Raw genomic sequence first — 11,297 nt, 5'->3', positions numbered from 1 at the left:
TAGCAGTGAAGAGAAATCTACCCAGAGAATGTTCCACCCTTTCCGATACACATAAACTAGGCGTGGCGAAAATCCCTACCCCTCCCTCCGCGGGCCCTTTTCCTGTTAAATATCTAGCTACAGCCACTCGGAAGTCTGCATTTCCCTCCTTCCATTCCCCTTTCCTAGCCGACCCGCAGACTCCGGCAAGCTCTCCCCCTTGCAGGAGGGTACACACGCTCCCCACTGGGCAGGGACCACCCCAATTTCTAGCGGCGCCGGGGGAGAAGGTCCGGCGCCCACCTGCCCCGGACCGAGGCGCGCACGGGGCAGGCTGCCTGAGGACCTGGAACTGGCGGCATCCTTTCTGCAGCACTTCCTTGCAGCTCCTGCCAGCCACCCCGAACTTCTTCTGGCAGTGCAGAGCCCGCAGCTTGAAGATTTTGGGTTTCTGGAACTTTGCGAACATCATCGAAGTGTTTGTTGTCGCGCGGTCCAGTCCCCCGTCCAGATGCGTGGTCGGCCAGCACAGAAGCTGGAGTTCCGGGGAGACGACGGAGGCCAGCTCACCGCCCGAAAACTACATTACCCAGAAGGCCAGGGATGTGGGGCGGGGCTTGGTCTGTACGCATGCGCAATCGGGGTCACGAAAGGGTCGCGGCCCTGCGCACGCACAGAGGTTTCGCCTCAGCGCCGGGCAGGGCTTGGTTGTCATGAGAGCAGCGTCCGCGGCCCGGGCGATGGGCGGAGGCGGCCGGGGCTGCTCCTCGGCCGCTACCGCCGCTGCGACTCCGAGGCGTGGGGCCGCTCGGGGCTGCGGAGGAGACGCCACCTGAAATCGCCGCAAGAAATCGGGTGCCGGGGAGTCGGCGAAGGAACGGCCGGGCCGGGGGCCGAGGCCGGGCCTACCCGCTGGACGACCCGTTAGTCCCGCTTGGAGCTGGAACTGGGGCTCCACCCAACCGGGCCGCCCTGCAGCAAGCCGCGCCCCAACTTCCCGCGGCGAGTCCCGCCAGGCGAGAGTCGCGCAACGTCGCTTCCCTCAGCCCACTGGGGTTTCCTGATTCCAGTCTGGAACTTTTCCGTTTTGATCAGGTATCTTTACTGCAGCAGCTGACCTTACTGAGCCAGACCCTTGACCAACAAGCTCCCAGCCGCGGGTTCCTGGAAGCCCTGCTTCGCCGCGTGCACCGCTAGTCAGCGGTTACTCGGGTTCCCATACAGCTGTGTGGATTTTGTGCTTAGGATTTTGGGTTGCCTGTAGGACAGGTGTGGTCCTCGCGGTGGGGGGGGGAAGGGGCGGGACAAGAATGGAAGGGGCGGTGCCAGAAAGCTTATCATTGAGTGTCAGACGTGCCCCCCCAGCCAAGTAACTGACCGGTCTGTGGGTTTCATCCCTCTAAACTAGCAGTGAATCCCATAGTCGACCTGCGGCGTCACTACGGAGTGTTGTTGTTGTTGTTTTAAGGTTCCTTGTAGTTAGCGTTGCTTTTCATTCTCATATTCCAACTTTGTCTGGTTTTCAACCACATTCTTAGAGCTGGTGTGTATTGTGTGTATGTGTATTCTTTACTTTCTAACTCTGAGGCACTTCAAATCCTTAAGGTTACTTGATCCAAAAGAAAAAGAAATCAACTAAATTGTATGGCATTCAAGTTTTCTTAAAAGGAAAGCTAGACAATGAAACGATATATGACAGAATGAATGTAAAACTAATGGTCTCCCATGTAAACTATCACATAAGTCACAATAAAACATTTATTTTTTTTTAAAAAAGGAAACAAATCTTTACAGTGAGGATCACTGCCACCCCCTCGGTATGCAGGGTTGACAGGGATGGGCATCTTAGACATTGGCTACCCAAAATGGGGGGCTTATAAAGGCAAGGAGTGACTGTCTTACAAGCTTTCAAGAGGGAGCCTAGTTCTAGACAGAGCAGGGGAAGGTAGAATCACCCCTGAATGAATCTGTTAGGACTGGGCTGGCAAAAGGAAATGGGGATACGACTCTTGTGGTACAATAGTGATTAATTGCCATCAGGACTGATTGTGAAGGTAGGAAATACAGAGGTAGATGTTTTTTGACAAAAGGAGGAGAGTGATTGATTTTGAAGCCCAGGAGCGGAGGTCACTGGGACCATCAAGTGAGAAGAACAGGGAGGCAGTGACACCAGGGATGGAGACAGAGACAATGACGTGGACAGATGGAGCGGCTGGGGACACTGGACTCAGGGAGGGAGAAAGGATGTGTGCTGGCATCCAGGGAGCAGGGGGGCCTATGTGGTATACCCTTTGGTTATTTGATGATGCATGGAGGGGATTGTAATCATTGCAATGAAATGAAATACGATAGGATGAGTATAAAGCTGATGTTCTCCCATGTAAACCTCACAATAAAAACTTTAAAAAAAGGAAAGCTAAAAGCAAGCTTTGTTTCCTAACCTTGTAGCAAAACCTCTGGAAGTCCTTAACTTGGGTTTTAAATTTAACTGGTCAATATCAATGAGCTTGATTGAAAGTGGGTTCTTTGAAAGGGATCCCTGGTTTACTTCTACCTTGCCTGTACTGTTGTAAGTGTATTAAGGGATCAGTGTGCTGGTGACTCAGTGGTAGAATTGTCCCCCAGCTTCCATCCCCCACCAATTCTCCTCATGTGCAGCTACCCTCCATTTAAGAGTGGAGACTTCTATGTTGCTTTGATGCTAAACAAGTTTCACCAGAACTTTCAGGCTAAGACTAGGAATAAAAGCCTGGATATCACCTTCCAAACATCAACCAGTAAAAGCCCTGTGATCACAATGGTTCAGTCTACAACAGACGGAGAGAATGGTGCAGGACCCAGCAGTGTTCTGTCCTTCTGTGCATGGGATCACCATAGTTTGGGGGCGATGACAACAGAGAGTATCATTGCTAAGGAAAGAAGGCAGCCTGAGATGGGAGCTGTGCAGGGATCCCACATACCTCAGCGTCAGGAAGAGCATCTGATATCTGATCCCCCAGCAAGGCTTCTGTCCATCCCAAAGTTTTCATGGTGACTTGTTGTTCGTAAGTGCCCTCAAGTCTATTCCGACACTAAGCGACCCCTATAGGGTTTCCAGGGAGTGGCAGGTGGGTTTGACCTGCCGACTTTGCAGTGCTTATCCTACAGCATCACACCAGGATTTGTATGGATCCTAAAAGTGACATCAGTTGATGGCACCCCAAGTACCTCACATAATGCTTGAAGGTTTGCACAAAGGACACCCTAAGATACAAGGTGGAAGTTCTTTGGGCAAGAATGGACCCAAACAGATCCTTTCCCATAAGGGTCCCAAAGCAAGGTAATAACCTTCCTCCACACTGCCCAGGCATTTCTTATAACTGGTTCACAGTTGTTGTTAAATGCCATCGAGTCAGTTCCGACTCATAGTGATCCTGTATAGAGTTTCCAAGGAGTGGCTGGTGAGCTTGAACTGCCGACTACACTGTTCAAACTGATCCTTGCCATCCAGCACATTAACCCACAGTGCCGCAGCAGGATTTAATGCTTCCCTTTCCTTTTACTGGGGTGTTTGTGTAGTTTAGTGGTAAAAATGGCCTGACAGAGGCATCTGGTCTCATCAGCCCAAAACTGACTGCTACAAAGCAGAGGCCAGACATACCTCCTCTCTCCAGTCTTTTCACCAGTTCTAACACCAGCCATTCCACAGCATTCAATAAGTTGTTGCAGTGGCCACACAGAACTCACAGATGATACTCACAGTTCTGGAATTTATAGGGAAGTAACAGGTTACAATCCAGGATTGACTCAAGATACAATTCTTTAGTCAGGACAGCTTCTCAGCCCTGCCCATGGTGCCTCTCTCAGCCCCCCCCAGGCCACTTGTGCCCTGAAGCACCCCACTCTTTCCCACAGGCGCTCAGCTGTCTTTCTCTGCGTGGGCTAGGGAGCCCACCACATGTCTCCTGCCGGTCGCCGGGTTCTGTTGGCATCAGTTCTCTGCTGCTATTTCTCACCTTAATTCAGAGGCATCGGTTCTTCTTCGGTCTAGCTTATTCATTGTCCAGCTTTTGCATACTTATGAGACAACTGAAAATGTCCTGGCTTAGATCGATTGTACCTTTGCTGTCAAACACTTTAGAGAGGTCTTGTGCAGCAGAATTACTCAGTCAACACATCACTTGATTTCTTGACTGCTGTTGCCATGAGTGTTGATTATGGATCTAAGTAAAATGAGATCCTTGACAGCTTCAGTCTTTTCTCTGTTTTCATGATGTTGTGTATTGGTCCACTTGTGAGGATTTTGGTCTATAATCCATACTGAAGGCTGAATTCTTTGATCTTCATCAGAAAGTACTTCAAATCCTCTTCGCGTTCATCAAGCAATGTGTTGTCTGTCTGCATATCAAAGGTCCTTAATGAATCTTCCTCCAATCCTGATGCCACATTTTTCATATAGTTCAGCTTCTCAGGTTATTTGCACAGCATACAGATTGAATAAATGTGCTGAAAGGATACCACCTTGACATACACCTTTCCTGACATTGAACCATTCAGTATGCCCTTGTTCTGGCCCAGCAATGCCTTTTGGTCTCTGTACAGTTTCATCATGAGCACTGTGAATGACTAGTGGGGTGAGGGATCAGAGAGGAACACAAGCATTAGCACGCCCTGTAGCCAGCTGGACCGAGCCAAGGTGTTGGACGTTGCACTGCGCCCCACATCCAAGGGACTGCTGCTGGTGTATAAGAAGGTGGTGTGCACGATGGCCCAGGAGCACCTGACAACACTCGTCTTCCTGGAGGAGTGCATTGTCACCATCTGTCACCTGGGGCCAGGCATTCACAGACCAGGTAACCGAGGGGAAAGAAGTTGTTTCAGATATCTCCCAGCAAGTCAGTGGCAGAAGATGTCTCCTCCCAGCCCAGCCCCTCCCCAGTGGCGCAGTGGTGTGAGCCATGGGCCCCAGCCTCCTAGTCACAACCTCCCTACTGCTGTCAGTGACTGTTTATACCAGATAGAGTGGCTGACCTTCTGTGTTAACTTTAAAGGTCCTTTAAGTCTAAGCTGCATAGCATAGTGTATCAGTCACGATCAAAGACATCTGGAACCTAACTGCTTAAGAACTCATCCTGCTTGCATGGCTTACTGAGCTATAGACTTTGGCAGGGACCTCACTGTGCCTCCGTTTCCTTGTCTCTAAAGCTGGAGTGGTGATGATGCTTATGTCATAGAGTTATTAGAAGGAAAGACATAGATGGCAAGTGCTGAGAACAGCCCCTGGCATGTGGTAAGTACTATGAAGACTTTCTCCATGTGTGCTGTAGTACATGGTTTAATGTGTCCCTTCTAGCCTTAGTCTTTGTAACGCCCACCAAAAGATTCTTTTGCAGATGGGTCTGAATAATAGAAGGTGGGGGAAGATGCTGATGGGATATATGTGAGTGATTGTTAACAGAGTTAATTGTAAAAACTTGGAACCCTAACGTGGGTGCAAATAAGCCATCTAAGAAATAGGAATTGAGGGATCTCACTGCCATCAAAGAAGATCCCTGAACACTGAACCTCTGGACCCAGGGGCAGAAAGTTGTGACACTGGAGGAGTGACAAACAGCAGCAACAGGACCAGGAGCCAGAGCACAAGACTGAGTGGCGGGCTTCCCAGCCCATGAAGCAAGTAAAGGCTGAATGACTTGGGCAGGAGGCTTGCTTTCAGAACCCTAACAGGGAGGGCTAGAGCCCAGTGCCTTCAGGCTGAGGTTAGAGGTGCAGGGGGGTGTCCTGTGGGCATTGATCAGCAGTCCTTAAAGAGTTGTGTACTACTGGCTGTGGCTGAGGAGAGGTTGTCCTGCCTGGAACAAGTGGGTGCTGGACATTTCTGAGCCTGCATTGTAAACTGTTACCTTCGCTAGTAAACCCCGTAACTGTGAATGTGGCGTCTGAGTTCTGTATGGCCACCGCAATGAATTACCGAACCCAGAATAAGTCAAGAGTGGTGTGGGAGGGACGGTTTGGTAGTTTTTATGCAACATGTGAAGTGGGAATACCAGGTAGGGGACTAAATGCCATACAGATACTGGGCACTGTCAATAATGCAAACTATTTCAAACTTTTAGAATTCCAAGGTGGATGTTCACATTCAGTCAGACGTATGGTGCTGTAGAATAAGCACTGGACTACTAACCATTCAAAAGTTCTGTGGTTCAAACCCACCAGCTTCTTCTTAGAAACTTTATACAACAAGGGTAGGGAACATCCAGCCCGTGGGCCATATGGCGGTAGTGGTGGTGTACCGTGGAGTCAGCTCTGACTCATAGCAGCCCTTCATTGGGTTTCCGAGGCTGTAAATGTTTACAGGAGCAGAAAGCCTTATCTTTCGCCAATGGAACAGCTGGTAGTTTTGAACTGCTGACCTTGAGGTTAGCAGCCCAACTCATAACCACTACGCTACTAGAGCTCCTTTGAGGGCCACATAAGGCCCTCAAAATCATTTGGTCTGGCCCTGTGAAGGCAACCACAGTTCCAGCCATCACATTGCTGTTAAGTGCTGTTGAGTTGGTTCCGACTCATAGTGATCCTGTATAGGGTTTCCAAGGAGTGGGTGGTGAGTTTGAGCCACAGGCCTTGTCCAGACTGACCTTGTAGTCCAGTGCTTTATTGCACAGTGTCACATATTACAATTGTTAAGTGCCATTGAGTCCGTTCCAACTCATGGCGACTCTTTATAGAGTTTCCATGGAGCAGCTGGTGGATTTGAACATACAACCATGCATTTCAAACTGACCTCTCAGTCTGGTGCATTATCCCACAGCACCACACCAGGACTTCTCACATTATGTTTTTGTTGTTAAGTGTGTTCTTCGAGTCTGTTCCAACTCATAGCAACCCGTTGTTGTTGTTGTTAAGTGTCGTAGAGTCAGTTCTGACCCACAGTGACCCTGTATAGGGTTTCTGAGGAGCAGCTGGTGAGTTTAAACCGCTGACCCACTGTGATTCATATGGCTCTGCAGTCTGGTGCATTAACCCACAACGCCACACCGGGACTCATTGTTGTTGTTAAGGGGTGAGTTGATTAAATGTTTGACCAAATATAGCAGGCTAATTTTTAAGTGATTATTTATATGCTTCTCAAATGATGTTATAAATATACAAATGGTACTTGACAGAAAAAAAGTTCCCCACCTCTCTTATACAGCCTTGTTATGAGTTGGAACCAAGGTACTTGGCACTTAACAACAATTTTTTCCTAATGGAATAGGGAGTGAGGGGGCCCTGCCCTTAATGATGATCAAAGGATATGGGGAATTCAGAGCTGACGGCTACCACTGAGCTTCTGTTAAGTTTGGCTGGTCTTGAAAATTCATGACGAGTTGTTAAGCGGCAAAGCAGATTGGGTCAGAACAAAGTGAGGACTTGCATCCGAACAGGAAGCCCATAGTGGGTTCTTGAGCTAGTTTTGGGAAGGGTGATCTAACAGGTGTGCGTGGGGTGAGTCTAGGAGGGAGCCTAGACCATTGGAGTTGTCTCTGAAAAACAGTGGGACAGAGAAGAAGGGTGTGCTTAATAGACAGCCATTCTAAAGGTAGAACCAGTGAGGCCCAGCACCCAACTGGATGGGAAGTGGGGCTAGTGTGCAGGCTCAGAGCCCGAGTGACCCAGAAGAACCTGCAGGGTACAGGGAGGGGCCCTTGTGGGCTTAGCTACAGGCTGAACTCGTGTGTGTGTGTGTGTGTGTGTGTGTGTGTGTGTTGGGGCTGGGGAGGGCAGGAATTCTGTGGCACAGGGTAAATGGAATGTAGGTGGGACTGTTCAGTAGACTGTGGCTAGAGTCACACTCATAAAATTTGGAGGCCGGCTATTCATTAGTTTCTGGGTTAATGCTGTTTTCCTCTAATACTATGGCATTCTGCAGTGAGCTTTATGCAAAAGTAACTAGAGTCTTTCATCACAGGTTATCATTATGTTTTCATGCTTTTTTTTCCTACACGCCAAGAAATACTAACAGCTGTCAGTTAATGATTGAAATGGTCCTCTTCTAGTTCTGACTGAAAGCGAAAGAAAAATCCAGATCATGTATCAAGCGTTTTTTTAAATAAAATTTCTTGTGGGATATGTTTATATTACCTCTTACTGAGATTTTAAATTACTAGAGTATCTTATTCTTGAGAACCTTCTGGTGAGTTCTTATTTATCCTCTGTTTTAGTGAGAACCCTTTTGATTATAAATGACTTCAACCCAACTCAAGCTGGCTTAAACAGAGGAATGTGTTGACTTGGCAACTGAAAAGGAACCAGGAAGTCCAAGCATAGTTTTGGCTTTATATATGGCTCCACTCTCCCAGGGTCAGCACCAAGGGTGGCCCAGGAAGCCCAGGTAGATGTCCCAATGGAAAGAAAACTGCTCTTTCCCAGTAGTGCCAACTAAGTTCTGGCTGGGATCTAGTCTCTTTGGTCCAGTTTGGGTCATGTTTTCATGTTCCCATCCCTGAATCAATAATGGGGAGAGAAGAGGGCTGATGATTTTGGCCTTGGAATTCAGGGATTGCTGAGGCCCGGGAAATGTGCCGCCTGTCCATGGGGACTGAGGAGTGCAGCATTGGGGACATCAGCATCATCATCGAGAATTGAGATGCAGGTGCTGTTTTCAAAACAGGCAAAAATAGACGTCACAACCCCACCCTCCCTCAGAATGATGATACTCAGCTACGTACAAAGGTTCACTGGAAAAATTGTGACGTAAAAACAATCATCCCACCAGTATGGAAATAGATCCTTTGAATTTGGTCATTCAGGAATGCTCTTGAATGTACTTGAACTTAATGTAGTATTTTGTACTTCATGGCTTGCTTAACTTGCTAACTTTTGGGCTATACATTAAGATCAAGGGAATTTTATGCCTTTAGTCAACAGAGGAGCCTATAAAAATGTGTAACAAGGAGATGGGGCTTGATGGCGGATAGGGTAGAGGTGCTGTGAAGCTTTCCATCGGCAATTACACAGAATACCAGGTGAAGCAGGTTCGGGGAGAGCTCCAAAACTCTGAAGCACATATGTATGAATATTTGAAAAGTTTGAAGGCTTATAGATCGTGAAACTTGTAGAGGAAGCAAGAAATCTCAGACTTTCCAATCTGCGAGGCTCAGCGGCCCAGAGCCGACAAATCGGGCAAGACCGAGTGACAAGACCAAGCGGGGGAGCAAGCAGACTCCCTACATATTAATGCCTGCAGGAAGCTTGGAGACAAAGGTGGACAATATGCTTTGTTTTGTTCTGATTTTATTTTATTTTATTTTTTAAATATCCATTAGCCTCTCACTGTCTGCACATCTCCATTCTGGTGACTAGAGGGGGTGCCTGAGTGAGTGAACACTCCCCACCCCCACCACTGGTGAGTTCTTCGGGCACGCATGTGCACAGATTCTCTCAGTGTCTAAAGGGCCCAGTCCCTGCTTAAAATCAACCTCAGCGCAAAACGGCCACAGCCAGCCCTGAACCGTTTATTAATAGGGAAAAGGCCAGAAATGGGGTTGTGGAGTGGAAGAGAGTGTAAAAACAAAACAGGCCAAAAATTAAATCTTGCATCTTGAAATTTATTAGGTGGTCTTGAAGGCAAGAAGCTGAAAGATGGCTTCAATGGCTGGATGTTCAGAATTCAACTAGAAGAAGAAAGGAGGGAAAAAAGAGTAATCTGATACAATTTGATGAACTTGACCTACACCTATGGATGCAGTAACTCAAAAGAGGGAACAAATCTTTACAGTGAGGATCATTCCCACCCCCTCAATACACCGGGTAGACAGGGCTGGGCAACTTGGACATTGGCTACCCAAAATGGAGGGGCTACAAAGGCAAGAAGTGACTGGCTTACAACCTTTCAAAAGTGAGCCTAGATCCAGAGGGCATGGAGAAAGATAGACTCTCCACAGAGTAATATCCAGTCTGTCTGGGCGGGGCTGGTGAATGGGGATGGCTCTCATGTGGCACAATAGTGAATAATTGCTATCAGGATTGACTGTGAGGGTTGGAAATGTAAAGGTAAACATTTTGTAGCAAAACGAGGGTAGTGGTTGACTTTGCAGTCCAGGAGCAGAGGTCCCTGGGACCATCAAGGGAGAAGAGCGGAATGTGGTACCCTACCCAGAAAAGCAGTGATGCCAGAGATGGAGGCAGAGACGATGATGTGTAGGGAGGAGGGAACAGTCGCTGGAAAAGGATGTCATGCTGAGTAAGATGGAGGGCCAGAGAAAAAGAGGAAGACCCCCATTGAGATGGATCAGCCAGGTGGCATCATTGATGGCATCGAGTGTGGCGGTGGTAGTGAGGTTGGCCCAGGATCTGACATTGTTTCGTTCTGCTGTGCATGGGGTCACTATGAGTCGGTTCCAACTTGATGGCACCTGACAACAACAACAACAAGGGATGGAGTAGCTGGGAACTCTAGACCCAGAGAGGGAGAGGAGCTATGTGCTTTGACGACCGAGGGGCAGGCTTGCAGGGTATACCCTTTGGTTGGTTGCTGATGCATGGAGGAGATTGTAATCATGGCAATGAAACAATATATGATAGGATGAATGTAAAGCCAATGTTCTCCCATATAAACTATCACATAATTGACAATAAAACATTTAAAAAAAAAAAAAAAGAACATGTTATGGGTAGAATTGTAACCCCAAAATTTATGTTTAAGAACTAACCCCCAAGAAAAGATTCTTATGATTCGATAGTGAGTAATTCTTATCATGACTAATTACAACTGTCACAACTATAAAGGTAGAAGTTTTGTTACATAAAGGGTGAAGTAGTTAAACTTACATTCCAGGAACAGAGGACCCTAGGACCATCAAGGGAGAAGAGCACAAGTGGAATATCCAGAGAAGCAGTGACACCAGAGATGGAGGCAGAAATGGGGACATGGAGAGAGGGAGCAGCTGAAGACTCTAGACTCATGGAAAGAGAGGGACTGAAAGCTGGCAGTCAGGAGGCAGACTTGTAGAACGTGCCCTTTGGTGGTTTAAATTATTGTATATGCCTGAGTGGTAAAAAAAAAAAAGAGCTAAAATGAATAGAGAGAAATAACTGTTAACTAATGGTACATGGAAGGGATTATAATCGTTGTAATGAAACTAAGTATATGATATGCTGAATGTAAAACTGATGATCTGCCCTGTAAACTTTTACTCAATTTGCAATAAAAACTTTAAAAAATAAGTAAATAAAAGGACTAACCCCGCCCCCCCCACAAAAAAAAATGTGTAACGAAAAACTGAAGTGAAGGAAATATTCAGACTATGTTGTGAATTACCATGTATGTAAATGAAGAATCTAACACGCTCAATGTT

The 11,297-nt window shown here is 47.3% G+C and overlaps 1 protein-coding gene across 1 annotated transcript in view; it reads right to left on the bottom strand.

Annotated features, from left to right (window-relative positions):
• DFFB (DNA fragmentation factor, 40kDa, beta polypeptide (caspase-activated DNase)) overlaps window positions 1-448 on the bottom strand; it is a 32,476-nt gene extending 32,028 nt beyond the window's left edge. The window contains exon 1 of the mRNA XM_006871745.1: window positions 326-448. Coding sequence (XP_006871807.1) covers window positions 326-448 — 123 coding nt within the window. The remainder of the gene's footprint in view (window positions 1-325) is intronic.
• Window positions 449-11,297: the final 10,849 nt, after the last annotated feature.

This window comes from Chrysochloris asiatica, unplaced genomic scaffold (genome assembly GCF_000296735.1).
Source record: "Chrysochloris asiatica unplaced genomic scaffold, ChrAsi1.0 scaffold00173, whole genome shotgun sequence".
In the NCBI taxonomy this organism is placed as follows: domain Eukaryota; kingdom Metazoa; phylum Chordata; class Mammalia; order Afrosoricida; family Chrysochloridae; genus Chrysochloris; species Chrysochloris asiatica.
This window is presented reverse-complemented; position numbering and strand designations above follow the sequence as displayed.